The sequence below is a fragment of the Lepidochelys kempii genome, chromosome 26, assembly GCF_965140265.1.
Source record: "Lepidochelys kempii isolate rLepKem1 chromosome 26, rLepKem1.hap2, whole genome shotgun sequence".
NCBI classification, from domain to species: Eukaryota; Metazoa; Chordata; order Testudines; family Cheloniidae; genus Lepidochelys; species Lepidochelys kempii.
The window spans coordinates 14,428,980-14,447,959 of record NC_133281.1 but is presented as its reverse complement, the minus strand read 5'-3'; the positions used below and the strand labels follow the sequence as shown (position 1 = coordinate 14,447,959).

Genomic DNA, 18,980 nt, shown 5'->3' with positions numbered 1-18,980 from the left:
GAGGCCGAGGGGGCTGGGCTGCCTTGGCGCGGTGGGGGAGGCCCGCTGGCTCCTTTACCTCAGCCCAAAGCAGTGCCCAGGGAAAGGGGTCGGGGGGAGCTAGACCACCAGGGTGGCTAATCTCGTTCCTGCTGCATGATGTACCTGGGGCAAAAAGCTATTCCAGGGCTGCCCCCTGGACTGCAGTCCTGCTGGGAGCGTACCCCTGGGCCCTGGCACTTAAAGGCCAGCAGCTACAGGGTCAAGTGGGGGGCAAGATCGGGTCTGGAGGTGGGGGGATGGATGGCCCTCCCCGCTGGAAGTCCTGCAGCTGGCTCGGAGCTGAGAAGGAGGTGGGGCTCTCCACAGAGGCCATGGGAGCCCGGGACAGCAGAGGTGCTGGCCTGCTGCCCTTCTGCAGCCTTGATGGTCATCGCTGAGTGGCTGCTTGGTGCAGGGGCTGGGGAGAGGGCTCAGGCTGACGGGCTCTTCTCCTCTCCATCCCCCCACCTGTAACCTGCCCTCGTGTCCATCCGCAGCCCGTGCTGGAGGTGATCTGTTCCCGGATGCGCTACATCTCCTCCCAGATCGAGCGGCCCATCCGCATCGTGGCCCTGAGCTCCTCGCTGTCCAACGCGAAGGATGTCGCTCACTGGCTGGGCTGCAGCGCCACGTCGACCTTCAACTTCCACCCCAACGTGCGCCCCGTGCCCCTGGAGCTGCACATTCAGGTAGGGACCCGGGAGGAGCCCCCCACCCTGGGGCTTTGGTCGGGGGCTTCACCATTCACTGCCGGCTCCTCTCTTCTACTCAGGGCTTCAACATCAGCCACACACAGACCCGCCTGCTGTCCATGGCCAAGCCGGTCTATCACGCCATCATGAAGCACTCCCCCAAAAAGCCGGTCATTGTCTTTGTCCCGTCACGCAAGCAGACGCGCCTCACGGCCATAGACATCCTCACCACCTGTGCCTCCGATGTCCAGAGGCAGAGGTACTAGGTCTGGGTGTGGGGCAGGGGGGAGGACTGGACGGGCATTTGGGGTTTTCTCCCTCGTCCCTTCTCTGACCCTTCCCAGTGGAGAAGCCCAGGGGGGCGAGGGGAACGTGCCCTGGATGAGACCAAAGTAAGCTGCTGATCACGTGTGGTCACTGGACGTGCTGAGATCCGCCCTGTAGGGGTGTGTTAATCAGTCCCACTGGCCTGACAATTCCTCTTAGAGCCACTCTCCCCCTGGCCTCCACCTGCATGTTCAGCCACAGAGCTTCACCTTCCCGCTCCATGTCAGACTCCTGTGTGCTGTTAGAAAGCCGCTGTGTTCCATCCCAGAGGTGGCTGCCTTTCAGGCTGGGCTAAGTGACCCGTGTGTGTGTGTCCTCTAACTCCAGGGGTCGCAGAGCTAGGCACTGAGACCCTGTGAGGCGGGCACCAGGGTGTGTTACGTTACACCCACTGTATCGACAGGGAAACTGAGGCATAGTGGTGAAATGATGTAATGTGGGTCCATAGTCGTAGCTGAGCCAGCGCCAGGACCCAGGTGTCCTGGCTCTTGGTCCCCTGCTCTAAAGGCTGCAGCTCCGAGCACGGGGAGGGGAACCAGCAGTCCAGGCCCTGCTGCCTGCTCTAGCCATTGATCCCACTGAAGGGGCTGAGGACTTGCTGTCAGGGTGTGAGCGCCGCTTCGGAGCGCACAGGGGCGGTTCTGGGGCGGGCAGGGCTCTTCGCTGGGCCCTGATGGTTCCTCCCCGCAGGTTCCTGCACTGCACAGAGAAGGACTTGGGGCCGTATCTGGACAAGCTGAGCGACGGCACCCTGAAGGAGACGCTGCTCAATGGTGTTGGCTACTTGCACGAGGGGCTGACAGCCATGGAACGGCGCGTGGTGGAGCAGCTGTTTGGCTCTGGTAACGGGAGCGAGCGGGGGTGGGAGCTGCCACACGTTGCTAACGTCCCCACCCTGGAGTGGGGCTAAGGAGGCCTGGAGGGGGTGGCCTGCCAAAGCCTCAGTGGCCGAGCTCTGGGAGTCTGGGTCCCACTGCCTCCTCTTTGTAACCCATTGCCCAGTGACAGCTTTACCCCCAGACCAAGTGGGGCTGGCCAGCTGGGCTTGGGCGGAGCTCTGTACGCAGCACTGGCCCAGGGGGGCTCGTGCTGCTTGCAGGGGACAGTGAGGGGCTGCTGCTCAGTGCACAGGCCGCCTCTGGGCCTGAGAGAAGGGCCCATGCCAAGTCCCCGTCCCCGACGCCCAATGGGCATTCCGTTGGCATGGCTGGCATCCCCCAGGCCCAGGGTTTGTTTGTGAAACATCCTGCAGCTTTCTGCTGACTGCTCCTTGCTCGCCCGCAGGCGCTGTCCAGGTGGTGGTAGCCTCTCGGAGCCTGTGCTGGGGCATGAACGTAGCCGCTCACCTGGTGATCATCATGGACACTCAGTACTATAACGGCAAGATTCATGCGTGAGTATCCCTGAGCACACGCGGGAGGAGACCTCCCAGTGCCTGCGGCAGTAGCCGGGCGGAGGAGGGAGTGGCTCGCGAATGAGGGCATTGTCCTGAAGGTGCCCCGCCCCGCCCTGGCGGTCAGGGGTGTGTCCGGCTCACAGCTGGGACACTCTCTGCTTTCTCTCAGGTATGTGGATTACCCCATCTACGACGTGCTGCAGATGGTGGGCCATGCCAATCGCCCCCTGCAGGATGATGAGGGGCGCTGCGTTATTATGTGCCAGGGATCCAAGAAGGTGAGTGAAGCGAGGGGCGCCCGTGGGGTGGGGGTGGGGGTGTTTTGTACCTCCCGGCTCGGGCATGGATTTCCTATCCCAGCTCTGGTCAGATTGGCCCAAATCTCCATCTTGGGAACAGGCTAACTTGGCTCAAATGCTGCAGTGGGCAAACACCATGCCCTGCGACGGCACCCTGCTCCCCCAGCATTTTACAAACCAGACCTCTGCTGTCATTTCGGGGTGCGATGGACACCCTGGCTTAGGACAGGTGCACTGTAGTCCCGCTGGAGACGGAAATTTACCGGTGTACTGGTAAATCCTTCGAGTTACTTTCACCCCTGGGTGGGGTGCATCTGTCCAAAGTGGAAGGGGTCACTTTCTCTTGAGTTTCACACCTGCTTTGTCTGCTTCCTTTCTCCCTGTTGCAGGATTTCTTCAAGAAGTTCCTGTACGAGCCCCTCCCGGTGGAGTCGCACCTGGATCACTGCATGCATGACCACTTCAATGCTGAGATTGTCACCAAGACCATCGAGAACAAGCAGGATGCCGTGGACTACCTCACCTGGACCTTCCTGTACCGCAGGATGACCCAGAACCCCAACTACTACAACCTGCAGGGTGAGCCGCGTGGGATCGCGGGAACCGACCGTGTGGGGGTGGGGGTAGGGGGGCGATGTCCAGCATTCACCCGTTCTCTCCGGCTGGCTTAGGCCCTGGGGGCGGGGCAGCCTGGCTGTGCCCCAAGCATTGCGAAGCCCCTCCGCTGCGCTGCTTCATCTGATCTGCCTCTTGTGTCGGCAGGGGTGTCTCACAGACATCTGTCCGACCACCTGTCCGAGTTGGTGGAGCAGACCCTCAGTGACCTGGAGCAGTCCAAGTGCATCAGCATCGAGGACGAGATGGACGTGGCGCCCCTCAACCTGGGGATGATCGCAGCCTATTACTACATTAACTACACCACCATCGGTATGGGACCCGTCCGGGAGGGCAGCCAGGCCGCGCAGATTGCTGCTCCTGGCGTGAAGGGGAGGGCAGTGAACGCTCGCCTCCTCCAGTGTAGCCATCGGCCTGGTGGCAAGGGGGGGGTGTTGGCCTGTTCGCCCTGCAGTGCGCCCGTCCTAGTGGGCGGGGTCACAGCTGGGGCGGGCCGTGCTCTTGCTAATGCTGCAAAGAAAGATCCGCTCTTGGGACACTTGATTCTGTGCCTCTAAGCCAGCCCAGCAGCAGCTGGATCTGTTCCCAGACACTGGAGTCATCTCCCGCTGCTGGGCTCCCCCTGACCCCTCTCCCTGCCTCGGCTTCCCTAGAGCTCTTCAGCATGTCTCTGAATGCCAAGACCAAGGTGCGAGGGCTGATTGAAATAATCTCCAACGCTGCTGAGTACGAGAACATCCCCATCAGGCACCATGAGGATAACCTCCTGCGGCAGGTGAGGGCCGGGCTCCATGCCCACCGGCGTAAGGTTCGGGGATAGCAACCTAGATTCTAGGTCTGACCTAGATCAGTGCTTAGCCGCTCACTCGGACGCTTGAACAAACCGGCTGTCCCAGACCGTCCAGGGGCAGCTGTCTGCGTTGATGCGGACCCTGTTATCTGGAGCTGCTGTGTTGTTTCGACTAGGTTAGATCATTCCCGGACTAGTTGCTGGGGTATTCTGGGGAGTCTCTGGGGATCTGCTCCTCTGGGTGAGGTGCAGTGGGTTATGTAGCCTTCTCAGCGGTAGGATACAGCCCAGGGAAGCTGGATCTAGCTGTTACAGCACTGGCTGATGGATGTAGGCTCTGCTTGGCCGTGCCAGGCTCTCTACTTCGAATGGCCAAAGTGCCAACTTAGCTTCTCTCTCTCCCCAGCTGGCGCAGAAAGTCCCTCATAAACTGAATAACCCCAAGTTCAACGACCCCCACGTCAAGACCAACCTGCTGCTGCAGGCACACCTGTCCCGCATGCAGCTGAGCGCCGAGCTGCAGTCCGACACGGAGGAGATCCTCAGCAAGGTGCGGGGGCAGGCGGTGCCCGCGTGCCCACAGTGCTTGGGAGGGGGGGTGTCAGTGGGGCTGTTTCAGAGCTTAGGATTGAGTTGAGCGGTCAGGCCCATAACTACCTGCCTTCCTGGGGGGAGGCGCTTCCTTCACTGGGGGCGTGGCTGGCCTGCGCAGAAGGGCCGAGCTAGCTGAAGTCTCCCCTGAGGAGGCTGTCGGCTGTCTGTGTCCCTGTACTGCACTCCTCGCCGTTCCCCGGCATGACGACTCTCTCCCCACCCAGGCGATTCGCCTGATCCAGGCCTGCGTGGACGTCCTGTCGAGCAACGGCTGGCTCAGCCCGGCCCTGGCGGCCATGGAGCTGGCCCAGATGGTTACCCAGGCCATGTGGTCGAAGGACTCCTACCTGAAGCAGCTGCCGCACTTCACTTCGGAGCACATCAAGCGCTGCACGGACAAGGTGAGGGCGGGGGAGTTCTGGCTGTGGGCGCCCCAGAGCCTGGCTAGATGCAGACGCCTGCCCTTGGTTTTTTTGAAATGGGTTGAACGTTTTTTGCAGCCCCAGCTGCGTTTCAGCCGGCACTGGGGTAACCCCTTCCCCGTGTCGCTCCAGCCCTGGCCTGTTCGGGTGGAGAGCGCCAGGCTCTTGGTGCGGGTGCCGAAGGCTGCAGTTGAAGCCCGGTGCTGGCTCCTTGCCTGGTGCTGGGAGCTGGCGCAGGCTGGGTTCCTGGCACTGCAGGGAGCGCAGGGTTTGCTCAGTGCCTGCACCGGTGTGCTTCATTGCAGGGGGTGGAGAGCGTGTTCGACATCATGGAGATGGAGGACGAGGACCGCAACGGCCTGCTGCAGCTCTCGGACGCCCAGATCACTGACGTGGCCCGTTTCTGCAACCGATACCCTAACATCGAGCTCTCCTACGAGGTGGTGGAGAAGGAGTGTATCCGCAGGTGAGCTGGGAGGTGCCGAGTGGCGTGCAGAGCTGCCTGCGGCGAGTGCCGGGGAAGGAATAGGCAGTGCCCTTGGCATCCCTGGCTGCAGAATCCAGGCGCTGGGGAGGCAGCGGGACCTTGCTGACCTCTTGTTTCTGTCCGCAGCGGAGGGCCGGTGGTGGTTCTGGTGCAGCTGGAGCGAGAGGAGGAGGTCACGGGACCTGTCATTGCTCCTCTCTTCCCCCAGGTACGTTGGCATGCTCGCAGAGGGGGACTGCTGCCTTCATGGCTGTGACTGGCTGAGCCACCCGACAACTAGAAATGGGTCTATTCCAGGGGGTCCCCCACAGACCCCCTGGAACAGGGTGGGCCAGGGTTCCTGAGCCAGCCCGGGAAGCCCTCGCTGGCCGGCGTGCTGGGAGAGCTGCGGTGCTCAGCCCTCGAGCAGGATGACTGTCTCTAGGCTCCTCGCTGGCCAGCGCGGAGGGGAGGTGGAACATAGCCCGGGGAGCGCCTCCCTCCATTGCGGGCAGGGACTGTTAACCGCTGGTTGTCTCCTCTGCAGAAACGTGAGGAGGGCTGGTGGGTGGTGATCGGAGACTCCAAATCCAACAGCCTCATCTCCATCAAGAGGCTGACTTTGCAGCAGAAGGCCAAGGTGAGCTGTGGCGTGGAGGGAGGGGGACTGGGTGCAGCCCTGCTGCGGGGGCATTGGCACTTCCGGGCTGCCTGGCAGCAGGGTCCTTGGCAATGGGCGTGTGCTAGATCAAACCAGCCTGTGGCATTCCACTGTTGTTTCAGTGCCCCTGAGAAGGGCTGTCCTGCCCCCAGGCTGTAGCACGCAGCACGCCAGGGCCAGCCCTCCTGGCACTCGGAGGAAGCCTGGCTCAGCGTCTGACACGCAGCACTGCGAGCGAGGGGTGGGAATTGCGACTCGTACACGCAGGCAGGGGAGGCATGACCTGAGAACGAGGGGGTCTTGGTTCTGCCACTACCTCGGTGTGACCTTGGGCTAGTCGCAACCCCCTGCCTCAGTTTCCCCATTTCACCTGGGGCTAATGTCCAGCTCACAGGGAGTGCTGATTCTGACCCAGAGGGGCTGGGCACATTGCCCCGTATGCCAGCCACAAGATCTCTGAGCCGCCAGGGAAGCCCCCTGCCAGCGCTAGCTCCTCTGCCCAGCTACCAGCTCTCAAATGCCTTTGTCTGTTTAGGTGAAACTGGATTTTGTGGCCCCAGCCACAGGCGCCCACAACTACACCCTCTACTTCATGAGCGACGCCTACATGGGCTGTGACCAGGAGTATAAATTCAGCGTGGATGTGAAGGAGGCAGAGAGTGACAGCGACTCGGACTGAGCCAGGCCTTAGCCAAAGCTGGCCTGGGCCTCCCTGCCTGGTAGCCGAGACCTGGGCGCAGCTGAGGCGTCCCCAGTGGTTCCAAGGGAACAGTGTGTACAGCTCTGGCATTTGTTTGAATGTGGGCAGCATTGGGCCCTTTCCCCAGTGTAGTGGGGCCGCCTGCTTCTAGGCCGGCTGCTGATCCAGCGTGGGGCAACCTGGCTCCTTTAAATCATAACCTCCCCAAGCAGTTCTGAGCTGGCCTGGGGCCTGCCCCATTCCTCGCTGGGCAGCACCAGCCCGTGGCGTGTGCAGGAGACTGCATCTCGTGGAACCTGTGTTTTAGATGTTGATGCGTGTGGCTAAGCAGGAAAGCTTTGTACAGTGGTTTTAGAGGCCTTGGCCTCAATAAAGCTCTTTAGAAACAACCTCCCTGGTGTCCTGAGGAGTAATCTTGCTGGGGGGGAGGTACGTGTCTCCTCTTGCATTGTTCCTCTGGTGCCTGGAGCCTCCAGGCCCAGGCACTTGCTGTTGGGAGGAATTCTGACTAGTGCACAGAGGGCGTGAGCGGCATCCCAGCCCCAGAGCTCTCCCACTTCCTGAGAGGCCCCTCTCAGCACACTCTCAGGGGCATGTGCTCATGCCTGAGTCTTTCCTTCCTTGGTGGTTCTGGCCCTGTGTCCCTGACTGTCTTCCAGCTGGGGACCAGAGACGTCCGTTGAGTTCTCTCCAGCCAGCAGTGCCTGTGCTTAAGGAGGGGGGCTCCCCTTCGGTTCCCTCCCATGTTTACTTTGGAGTTGAGCCCTTGCAGCCAGCCAGGCGGCCAGCCTGCTAAAGGTAGCCCAGGGAGGAAGTCTGCTGAGATTGCTAGGGGGCTGTGTCACTCAGTGGAAGCAGTTTTATGACCCTAGCTGCCCCCAGCTGAGTCCCTGCTGACAGTTTTGGCCAGGCCAGGCCAAGGAAAATGAACCAGGTGACATTACTCCACCAGCTTTAGCTAACTCCTGCTCTGGAATAGGAGGCTTAGGGTCCTGCTCTCCCTCTGTATCCTTCCCTTCCTGCCTGTGGCAGTCAGCCTGAGCAGGCCATGACTGCATCTTTTGCAATAATGCTGGGAGCCCATGCCCAGGGGGGCAGCTAAATGCTGGTATGAGTTTGCCAGGTCTCAGCAGGGCTAAGATGTCCATGTTTCTCCAGCAGTAAGGTTGCAAGTAAAGCTGCATTCTCTCTCTTCTGTCCCCTTAAGGAACCAGTGTCAGACTCTAGCCCCTGAAGCTCTCTCCCTTTTCCCTCCAAAAGCACAGTTAGTGTTTAGCAGGTTCTCCTTCCCCAGCCTCTAAAGCTAAAGGGATACAGCCCTGCTCCGGGAGGCTCCTAGAGGCCACTTCAGCAACCTCATTTCCAGCCAGACTCCCCCAAGACACTGCTTGGCCCAGGGGTCTGCTGGAGATGTCCGGCTCTAAGCCCAGTTGATACCACATCAGGGGAATAAAGCAAAGCCAGGATTTGGGGGGACAGCACGTGATTATTTATTAGAACTCTTCACTCACAGATTGACAGGGCAGCAGGCAGCCCCTCCTTCCCACCCTGCGTCTAGAACAGCCCCAACCATAACGGATTGTACATGGCCCCTGTCCGTGAAACCCTCAACTAGGAAATGCCTGTTTCCCATATAACAGCCAGAACAGGGACCAGCTCCAGAACTGGTCCTGGCACCTGTCAAGGAGTTGCACTATTGCAAAGAGCCACACGCTGAAGCATCCTGCCAGTCTAGTAGCAGGTCCAGGAAGGAGCTCTTGCCCCCCTACCATCCACTGAGACCTAGGCAAAGCCATTCCCTAAGGAAGCTGTTTGACACACACCCCAATCTACCTTTAAGACCCTAGTTTAGCAGAACTTGGGTAGGGTTCACAATGATGCCCTGGCGATCCAAGTGCTGGAGCAGTCCAGGGCAAAGGGCTGCTCTTTTCCCCCTGCAGGTTAGGGCTGCAGGGAACATTAGCCCTCCCACCAGGTAACAGCAGCTGCTGCTGCACATCCCAGCCCCGGGCCCATGGCGGTGCTGGGTCCGTGGCATGGGGAGGGAGGTGGGGGTGAGCTGCACTGCTGGGATTCTCAGCAAACCTCTGGCCGCTGGTACTTCCAAAATGCCATTTCTCCATCGTCACTGCATGATGCCAGCAGCCCTGGCTCCTTGGGATTCCAGGCCACACAGTTCACGTCCTGGGAGTGAGCCCTGGGCATGTGGGCGGTCAGTGTGAAGGTGGGCTGCTGGGGATTCGAGAGCGGTTCTTCCTCAAATATCCGGATAGCATCATCTCCGCAGGCGGTAGCCAATGCCCCTGTCAGGCGACACCTGCAGCAAATGGAGGGCAGTGAGTGAGCAGAGATTATTCTCTCTCCGCACATTGTTGCAGTGTGGTGGGGGGAGATGGTGAAACCAAGCCCATCCCTGCCCTGAGGAGTGCAGACAGGCATGACCAGCTCCAGGGGGGTAGGGGGAACGCAAGGAGGCTGCTTGGGGCAGCAGTGCTGGTAAAGGCCTGGAAGAAGGAGAGAAGCAGTGGGATGAGCCCTTCATTAGGCCACTGCACATGGTTACCACCCTCAACCGGGACAGGCTTAGTGGAGCCAGTTTCCTTCTGAGAGCCTCAGTGGCTCCTTGGAAAGTGGGGTTTGGAACGGTGAAGGCAGTTGATGCCAGGTGGAGCCTGCAGTAGGGACCAGATAATTCATACTCCTGGGGGGGATTCTAAACTAAATAATTACAAATTATGCATATTTTATTTGTCAAAATAACAGCACGTAATCATGCCAGTTTCAATTATTTTGGTGATTTATTTCAAAACACCTGTCAGCAGCAACAGAAGAGACTCCCCCAGGAGTAAGGAGTTAAACCCCTACAACAACCAGTTCCTGTTTCTCTGTTATGTTTTTGCTGGATGCCCAGTCTGGGTGTGTTACACCTGCCAGTCGGGCCCAGCTTGGGGGAGAACTCTGCCCCTCTGCTCTTCCAGTCAATTCTCATTTTTTTCACCCTGGCCCCATAGGGTTACCATGTTTCAAGTTCCCCACAGATGACATTACTGGCTGGAGGGAGAGCTGGAGGTATGTGTGTGTACTGGAGGGGGCTGTGTGGTCCCTCCCCAGCCCAGACACCTGTACCCCCAGAACCCAGCCACAGGGTACCCCCCGGCTCCCTCCCGAGCCCAGCTGCAGGCTCCACTCCATGCAGGTTGGTTAATGTCCTGCCAGACAGACCCAACCTGTACCTGCTGATAGCAGGAGGGCACAATGTAAAGGTTCGGACACCCCCAGAACAGCTTGTGTCAGGCCCCCCCGGCATCCCCCTCCCAGAAAGCAGCAGCCCCGCCCTGCAGCTCACAGCTCTTGCTCCTGCCTCTCCCCATGAGGTGCAGTTTGTGCCGTGCCGGAAGGGGGCCCAGCTGCACCATGTGACTGAGCGGGACCGGCAAACCCAGGAGCCACAACCTGCCCACTCAGTGCGAGCTGGGGAACCAGCAGCCCCTAGAGGCAGCCAGCCGCTCCAGTTCTGCAGGAAAAAATGAAATTTTGCACAGAACATTAATTCTGTGCAAGTTCTGCACTGGGCGGTGGCGCAGAATCCCCCAGGAGTAAACTCAGGGCTCTCCACTACCCTGAGTCAGTGCTATTTTAAACATCTGACAGTGGGGGGCTGATCATTCCTGCCTCTGCCCCACCGCTAGATGGGAGGGGTCCTGGGCTGGAAGCAACTGGAGTCCTGAGTGCTGGAGGACATAGCACTTGCTTGGCGACCTCCAGCTCCTCCTGGCCTAGCAGGTTGGTGGTGCTGTGGGCACTAACCACTGTGCTAACTCGATCATGGCCCCACTGCACGGACCCCAAAATATGGCCAGACCCCAAAATTCCCATCATGCTTCAATGACAGGAGTGATCTGAAGCAGCATCTGGCAGGCAGGGACTCAGTTGCATCAGTCTCAGCCACTGCACTGCATGGCCTGCAGTCCCAGCGCCCTGGGAGTGATTCTCACACAAGTATTCGGGAGTCCCTGCAGGACAAACCCCTCCCACCACAGAGTGTGGACTGGACTGAGTGTTCACAAGCCCAGGCTCACCATGCCACGTCGTAAATGGTCCTGGTGTGGAAGCCAGAGAGGGTGCAGATGCATTTCCAGCTGGGGTCGGCGCCGCTGCAGACCACCCCTGCAATGAACCAGACAGCAATCAGCAGTTCTGCCTGCGGAGCATGCCGCAGAGCCCCAGAGGCATGAGCAGCACTTGCTCCCAGGTTCCGGTTCTGCACCAGGAAGGGAAGACATTCGGTCACACGAGCACTGCGCCAGGGCCTGGTGGCTAGGGGCAATGCAGTCTTTGTTACAGCACATGGGGAAAGTCTGCCTGGACTCCGGGGCAATGAACACTGGACCATCGGGGCACCCGCTCTAGGGGAGGTTTGTAGCTCTGGCACCAAGCATCCCAGTGGCATCAAATGAATGTAAAGCAGCAGGTGTCACGGTGACGAAGTGGGGATTTTCCCTTCTTATCCTGTACTATGGGAATTTTACTGTTTTGCATGAATACTGTGTGTGCCTCAGTTTCCCTGTGCGCTGAACCAATGCCTAGGTGGTAGGAATAAGGGTGTGACTTTTGCCAAGACCCTCGGGGGCAGGTGAGGATGAGACTAGGTGAAGACCAGGTGATACTTTGCCTGGGAAGCAAGACAAAGACCAGAAGGAGGAACAAAGGGGGGTGTCTGAGGTTGGGTTGCTGGAAGCTGGCAGTCTGCTTGGGGGGACTGGAGCAGGGAGTCCAGGGTGTCTGACCCGGCATTCCCCCAGGATGGACTAGGCTGAAAGTCACTGCTTTTGTGCTAAGAAGTTCTGCTCTATGCTGCGTTCCTGTCGACTAATAAACCTGTTTTACGCTGGTTGAGATGAGTCATGTCTGACTGCAGAGTTGGGGTGCAGGGCCCTCTGGCTTCCCCAGGAGCCCCACAAGGGCAGACTCACTGCAGGAAGCGCATGGTGTGGAAAGGGATGCTGAATGCTCCAAGGTCAGATCCAGGAAGGCTGAAGCTGTGTAAGCTTCTTGCCCTGGCAACAGTATGCTCAGAGAGAGGCGGCTCCCCCAGAGTCCTGACTGGCTTCATACGGAGTAGGTCCAGAGCACTGGCCAGGTGACTCTGTGACAGTCACAGATTTGGCTGCTCCAAGAGGAGGGGCGAGATGAGCAAAGCACAAGTAGGTTTCCTTGGAGGCTGGTCTGCTACCCCAATAGGCACAGGTGCCAGTTGGGCCTGACTCAGAGATGCAGAGGGTTTGGGTTACCTGTGCCAGGGTGTGTGCGCACTGGCAGAGGTGTCAGGGGGAAGCTGGCACAGCATCTTTCTGAGTCATTTGTCAGACTAGCCAGGGCTATTTGTCCCTTGCTCTCACCCAGCTTCACCCAGACCAATGCTACATACGAAGGGGAGTGAGTCTAATGGTTAGAGCAGGGGACATGGAGTCTAGAGTCCTGCTTTCCATTCTTAGCTCTGCTACCAACTCCTTGCGTGACCTTGGGCAAAGCCTTTCCCCTTTCCGCAGCTGTATATACTAGGGACAGTACTGATGCACCTCTCTCTCTAGTGCTCCAGTCTCCTGGGATGGCAGTGGGGTAGGAGCGGCTCCTGGGATAGCAGACTCTACACCCCCAGCTTGCCCTGCTCACCTTGCTCATTGCCTGGTTTGTACTGGTGCCAGATGCGCACTGTCTTGTCATCGCTGCAGGAGGCCAGGCGCTCCCCACTCTGGTCGAAGGCTAGGCTCCACACAGTGGACTCATGTCCCTCCAGTGTGGCACAGCACACCCAGTCATCCTCCTCTTCGCGGTACAGCTTCACTGTGTCGTCATAACTGGCTGATGCCAGCAGCTGATGGGGGAAGAGGAGGGACAAAAAACGAGCTCTGGAGCAGGAGACCCAGGATGGGGGGCAGCACACAGGACCTTGCACACCCATCGAAAACATGGCCTTTAGATTCCCCCAGGCTGGAAGGAGAGAGACAGGCTAAGGGGAACATGGCCTTGGGGAGCCAAGCCTGAAGCCCTCTTTCCTCCCAGAACAGTGGAGCTCCCTCTAGGGCAGGGTTGCCCTCCACTTGCAGGGTTGCGGGATCTGTATGCCTCTTACTCACAGAGTTGGGTGAAAGGGAGCCAGTCAGCTGATCACCTTTGTGCCTCTGGGCTCTGCCCAAAGTCAGACCCAGTGGATTTCTCTCCCAGTTCTAGCTGCACCACCAACTCCCACTACCTTTGGCACCTGCCTAGGATCACAAAAACGACGGGCACTGCCCCGGGACAGCAGATATTTGGAGTACTGAAGACCTGGGTGGGAGGGCATGAGGGGGATAGGGAGGCCTGTGGTGCCATTGGGGAGAGCCCTCACCTCCTGGTTCGGATGCCAGACCACGTGCTTGACATCCTGCGTGTGGGCATTCAGGACACTCACACACTCGTATTCGTCTTCTTCGTCCACTGTGAGAGAGAAGGGGTTGTGGGTGAACGCAGCCAGGGACTCTGCCCAGCACCCTTCTGCATCCCTGTGACTGCCCAACAGAGGGGCAAAGGGGAAGCCCTGGCTCTGCAGCACCCAACCAGAATGGGTCAGCACCGATAACAGGGCTGCCCCTTAGTCCTTCAGCCGCCCCTTTCCAGTCCCACCTGTTCTGCCCACCTCTTTCCTATGATCCTCCAGGTCTCATGTCCCAGCCTCCCACCCATGGTCCCACCTCATGTTTCTTGACACACCTGGTGTGACAGAGGTTCATCGGTGCCAACGGTTCACTGTTTTTGACAAGTCATTCGTGTCTCAGACCTGACAAACTCACTACTCCCAATACACCGTGTCCATGGTATATCATGGTAGCATGTGAGGTCTCTACTGAAAGCTTGTAACTTATCAATACTCATTACACGATGTACATACGGGCAATAGTTAAGGAATAATAGAACTATATTGAAAATTGTGATATATGGTCTTGGAGTAAAAGTCAGCCACCAGGGAACCGTGCGTCTCGGTGATAGCCCATTCCAGCAGACAGGACGCTGTCACCCCTGCCTGGTTGGCTGGTGATGTAATACAAGGGTCAATTGTCTACCCTTGCCCCCTCCCAGATCAGTCAAGGGAAAAGCATCAAAGTCAACTGCAATCAAAATCATGTGGAGGGAAAAAGAAAACCTTGTAACACACAGGGGAACACCTCAGCTGTGAAGAGACCAAAGACCAATTCAGTAGGAAAGACACTCTGCGTTCATTCACTGAGGAGCCATCTTGAAGAGCAGGAGTGTTGTTATGAACATTTGGATCCTGGCTCCTGGGAAGCAGCCAGGTCTGCCAGAGACTAAACTTTGGGGGGAACCTCCCTTATTAGCTAGGAAAGGAAACTTAATAAATGTAGGCCTTAGTGCGCTGTTTATAATTTTGGTTTTATTGTAACCATTTGTTTCCACCACTCAGCTTTGTGTCTGGTGGAATCTTTACTCTTAAATAAACCTTCTTTTGTTTTATTAGAAGTGTTCACAAGGACTTTGTGTTGTACAGGAGTGGTGACTTAAGGTCACTGCTCCTTTGGGGGCAGAAGTTACAGGATTTCTGTGAGTAGCCAGTGTCAGGGGCTGGATATCAGAGGAAAACTTCAAAGGGACTTAGGGATTGGGGTGCACCTTTTGTTAACCTACAAGGCACCTGGGGTGCACTTCTTGTTAACCTAGCCCAGAGGGGAGAGAGCGGCCGAAAGACTGGTGGTGTCCAGGAGTGAACATCCAGGCACCATGGGCAAGGCTCCCTCAAGCTGGAGGTACAGGGTAACAAGGTGCCCCTCAGTCCTGAGAACCACCAAACCTGGTTCCCCACATATCTCCCAGGGTGCTCCTGGTCCCCCCACCCCTCAGACCTGTCTCTCACCTTCCCAGACCCAGACGCTCTTGTCTCGGCTGCCGGTGGCCAGGAGGCTGCCAGATGGGGCCCAGGATACGGACTTCACCTCATTCTCATGTCCCTCCAGGGTGGTCACACACTGTCAGAGGGAGAGAAGGAGCTTGTGCTTAAGCCAGGCCCAGGGAGGGAGGAGCCTCATGCTCCCAGTGCCTCCATTGGTCCAGGGAAGCCCTTGGGCCAACCAGAGGGATCACGAGGAGAGACAATTGACTCACTGAGAGCAGAACAAGGAGGGCACAGACAACCCCCCTCCACCCCCCAAGCGATTAGGAGCCCTGGCAGCTGGGGACAGAAGGAACCCCTCCTCCCAGGAACAGCTGCAGCCAGGAATTCAAACAGGCTCTGTGGGAGGCTCAATGCAGCTCCACATGCCAGGCCACATCCTCTGCTGTAACCCCACTGCACTTGTTCCACATGCACCCGACTGCAACTCCATGCCTTGTAAGGACGCTGTCCCCAGAGGTACTGGGCCAGCCATCAGCTTGGGGAATCCAGCCCTAAATTGGAAACGCTGTGTCTGTACGAATATATGTTCCCACTTCAAGCCAGGCCCCAGAGATCTCCCTGCAGGCTCTTGCTCACGAGAACAAGGGACACTCAATGGAACTGAAAGAGGACAAGTTCAAAAGTGATCAAAGGATAAGTTGTTTCACACAAGCAGGGATTAGCCCGTGAAACACCCTGTTGCGGGATACCCCTGAGGTCATGAGCATTGCTTAGTTCTAAGAGAGACTGGACATTTATATGAAGAACAAGATTATCCAGCATTAGAATAGTTAATACTCATGCCCCCCTGCTTCAGGGCTTATCCAGTTGTTATGAGAGGTTAGGACAGGGGTGGGCACACTATGACCCAGGGGCCACATCCGACCCTCCAGACATTTTCATCCAGCCCTTGAGCTCTAGCTGGGCAGCGGAGTACGGGGCTTGCCCACTCTGGGCAGCTCCTGAAAGCAGCAGCATGTCCCCCCTCTGGCTCCTGCACGTAGGGGCAGCCAGGGGCCACCGCACGCTGCCCCCGCAGCTCCCAAAGGCCGGGAACTGCAGCCAATGGGAGCTGCAGGAGCAGCACCTGTGGACAGGGCAACGTGCAGTTGCCTGGCCACGCCTCCACGTAGGACCTGGAGCGGGGGCATGCTGCTGTTTCTGGGAGCTGCTTGAGGTAAGTGCCGCCTAGAGCCTGCACCCTGACTCCCTCCCGTGCCCCAACCCCCTTCCCCAATCCCCCTCCCACCCTCCTAACCCCTCTGTTCCAGCCCGGGGCAACCTCCTGCACCCCCAACCCCTCATCCCCAGCCCAGAGCCCCCACACCTCCCCCCAATCCTCTGCCCCAGCCCAGAGCCCCCTCCTGCACCCTGAACGACTCATTTCTGGCCCCACCCAGAGCCCACACCTCCAGTCAGAGCCCTCACCCCTACCCCCAATTTTGTGCGTATTCATGGCCTGCAATTTCCATACCCCGATGTGGCCCTCGGGACAAAAAGTTTGCCCACCCCTGGGTTAGGATCAGACCGTCATAGGGGCCAGATCATCTCCCATCTGCTTCTGCAGGGCTGTTGCACCTTCTGCTTAAGCAGCTGGGGCTGGTTCCTGTCAGAAATGGAATCCAGTGTACTGGGGTTTGTCCACTTTGGCATCCCTGTATCTCTAATGAGGGACACCCATGGGACTGAGACAGCATGGGATATGTCCATACCCAACTACGAACTCCATGTTGTACTGCGTGCTGAACAAGTCTAAACTGGCCTGAGGACAGCCCAGAGTACTGTATTTCAGACAGCACCTCGCCTAGGAAAGGGGCTTGATGCCAGAGCTAGACAAATAGCTGATTTTTCAGCTTGCTAACAAATTGGAAAAAAACCTGTTAGTTTGGGCCAAACTAAATCTGAAATTTTTGCAAGATTCCAGCAAATTGAAAAAGTGAACAGAAATACTTCAACCGTTTTGTTCAACCAAAAACAAACCGTTTTGATTTGCAGCACTTTCACATACCACCACCACTGAGCTCTAAAATAGTGCTTTTCATCAGCAGAGCTCACAGCATTTCACAACCTTTAATGTATTTCTCATCATTCCTCAACAGCCCTGCAAAAGAAATGAAGGCCTAGGTCTACAAAGTGGGGTGGGGTGTGTGTATGATTGTTGGTGGTTCTGTACCACTTTGTACAAAATACTCAGTCAATGGCCCAGAGTGAGAAAGATTCTGGTGATCAGGGTACCCACTTGGGTGGCAGGACACCCACCCTGCTCCAATGACTAGTTATCCACAACGCAAGAACTTTAACAGGCAAGACAGAAAGAGATCCACAGCCCAGTGGCTAGGGCACTCACACCAAACAGAGGGGGGAACTGAATCTAGAGGAGACCACCCCTGCAATGGTGGCATTGGAGGCGAGGGCCCTAACCATTGCCTAAAGCTTACAAGGGACGCAGCACCTCCTCCAGTTTGGTGAATAGCGCCTACATCCCAGAAAGTTTTGGGGCCTGAACTATTTGTGAATTTGTGTCAAATTCATGAATCATTTCGGGTCAAGTGAGACTAAATTTTCAATGAATGTTGTGCTCAGCTCTCCCCGACATCTGACTGATGGACGATCACTATGCAGACAGACAGAAATCCGGGGCCATCCACTGCATCTGCAGGAGGCACAGTAGCAAGAGGGGCGGGGGTGAGGAAGAAGAAGAAGGTGTGTTCTGCTCTCACTGGGCTCTTGTTGATACTTCTGGAGGGCACTCAGATCAGTACCTGACACCAGCACTGGCTCCACAAGCATCCTCTGCACTCAGCCTTGTGGAGACAGCCTTACCTCAAACTCATCCTGGCTCTTCTTCCATATACAGGTGGTGGCATCAAAGCTGGCTGAAGCCAGGTAGCTCCCACACGGGGACCAGGCGACCTTCCGGATGGTCCTCTGGTGCCCCTCGCCCAGCACGGACTTGCACACCCAGCTATCCCCTAGGGCAGAGGACAAGAGAGAGGTAAGCGAAGAGTAGGGGGCTTGGCAGCCAGAGCTCCCCTCCCAGCCCAGCTCACAAGTAGCTTTGCCTATGGCCAAGGCACAACGTGAGGCAGCAGCCCGTGGCCAGAGGGGCTCCCAGGACCCAGGAGACTTCAAGAGCAGCTGGGATTTCACCTTCCTGGGATGGAGACGCATCCCCACCCAGCAGCTAACAGCACAGGCCCAACCTGGCAGCGGCTCCCTACCCTCCTTGCCCCAGATGCGGACGCTGCGGTCTCCCCCGCAGGAGGCCAGCAGGGTCCCGGGGGGGTCCCAGGCCAGGAACCAGCAGCGAGAGTCAGGGTGGGCCGGGATCCGGGCGAGCAGTGACAGCGAGTCCTTCATCCCGACGCGGGTCTGGAACAGCCTCCCTGTGGAGCGGAGCAGAGGTTAGCCCGGAGCACCCAGGCCGCCCCCCTCTCCGCCCAACCGCCCCCCCATCCGGGCCCCCCTCAGCCCAGCAGCCCCGCCCCCGGGCCCCCCAACAGCCCCCCCTGCTCCGCCCCGGGCCCCCCTCCCCCCGACAGACCCCCCCAGCCTCCCCGCTCCGCCCCCGGGTCCCCCTCCCCCCCCAGCCCCCGGACCCCCCCGATAGCCCCCCCCACTCTGCCCCCGGGGGCCCCCTCAGCTAAGCAGCCCTGCCCCCCTGGCCCCCCGACAGCCCCGCCCCAAGCCTCCCCATTCCACCCCGGGCCCCCTCACCCCGACAGCCCCCTCAGCCTAGCAGCCCCGCCCCCGGACCCCCGACAGCCCCCCCGCTCCGCCCCCGGGCCCCCCTCCCCCCGACGGGCCCCCCAGCCTTCGGGCCCCCCCCGCTCCACCCCCGGGCCCCCCTCACCCCGACAGCCCCCCCCAGCCTCCAGGCCCCCCCGATAGCCGTCCCCCTCCGCCCCTGGGCCCCCTCACCCCGACAGCCCCGCCCCCTGGGCCCCCCGACAGCCCCCCCCTCCGCCCCTGGGCCCCCTCACCCCGACAGCCCCACTCCCCCTCAGCCCAGCAGCCCCGCCCCCGGGCCCCCCTCCTCCCCCCCCAGCCTCCGGGCCCCCCCGATAGCCCCC

The 18,980-nt window shown here is 58.8% G+C and overlaps 2 protein-coding genes across 3 annotated transcripts in view; one reads left to right on the top strand and one right to left on the bottom strand.

Annotated features, from left to right (window-relative positions):
- SNRNP200 (small nuclear ribonucleoprotein U5 subunit 200) overlaps positions 1 to 7,372 on the top strand; it is a 38,259-nt gene extending 30,887 nt beyond the window's left edge. The window contains exons 32-45 of the mRNA XM_073325223.1: positions 519 to 710; positions 794 to 972; positions 1,731 to 1,882; positions 2,325 to 2,433; positions 2,606 to 2,714; positions 3,125 to 3,314; positions 3,498 to 3,662; positions 4,004 to 4,125; positions 4,547 to 4,690; positions 4,959 to 5,135; positions 5,462 to 5,622; positions 5,770 to 5,851; positions 6,170 to 6,262; positions 6,819 to 7,372. Of these exons, the coding sequence (XP_073181324.1) occupies positions 519 to 710; positions 794 to 972; positions 1,731 to 1,882; positions 2,325 to 2,433; positions 2,606 to 2,714; positions 3,125 to 3,314; positions 3,498 to 3,662; positions 4,004 to 4,125; positions 4,547 to 4,690; positions 4,959 to 5,135; positions 5,462 to 5,622; positions 5,770 to 5,851; positions 6,170 to 6,262; positions 6,819 to 6,962 (2,019 nt within the window). The 3' untranslated portion in view covers positions 6,963 to 7,372. The remainder of the gene's footprint in view (positions 1 to 518; positions 711 to 793; positions 973 to 1,730; positions 1,883 to 2,324; positions 2,434 to 2,605; positions 2,715 to 3,124; positions 3,315 to 3,497; positions 3,663 to 4,003; positions 4,126 to 4,546; positions 4,691 to 4,958; positions 5,136 to 5,461; positions 5,623 to 5,769; positions 5,852 to 6,169; positions 6,263 to 6,818) is intronic.
- Positions 7,373 to 8,449: 1,077 nt separating this feature from the next.
- Positions 8,450 to 18,331, bottom strand: CIAO1 (cytosolic iron-sulfur assembly component 1). 2 transcript variants are annotated; one of them, XM_073325225.1, is made up of 7 exons: positions 18,129 to 18,330; positions 17,731 to 17,879; positions 14,890 to 15,001; positions 13,372 to 13,460; positions 12,657 to 12,858; positions 11,063 to 11,150; positions 8,450 to 9,300 (listed from the first exon to the last, which is right to left on the bottom strand). In XM_073325225.1, the coding sequence occupies exons 1-7, from the start codon at positions 18,265 to 18,267 to the stop codon at positions 9,060 to 9,062; spliced, it is 1,020 nt and encodes a 339-aa protein (XP_073181326.1). In that variant the 5' UTR covers positions 18,268 to 18,330; the 3' UTR covers positions 8,450 to 9,059. The 2 variants fall into 2 exon arrangements, with proteins under 2 accessions (XP_073181326.1, XP_073181325.1); XM_073325224.1 differs by having other exon boundaries at positions 17,731 to 18,331.
- Between the last annotated feature and the right edge of the window lie 649 nt (positions 18,332 to 18,980).

Coding starts and splice junctions, on each gene's coding strand:
- CIAO1 (XM_073325224.1), bottom strand. CDS start 18,267: ATGAAGGACTCGCTGTCACTGCTCGCCCGGATCCCGGCCCACCCTGAC. Junction 13,461..14,889: donor GAGCGTCTGGGTCTGGGAAG/GTGAGAGACAGG, acceptor TCTCTCTCACAG/TGGACGAAGAAGACGAATAC. Junction 9,301..11,062: donor ACCATTTACGACGTGGCATG/GTGAGCCTGGGC, acceptor CATTTGCTGCAG/GTGTCGCCTGACAGGGGCAT.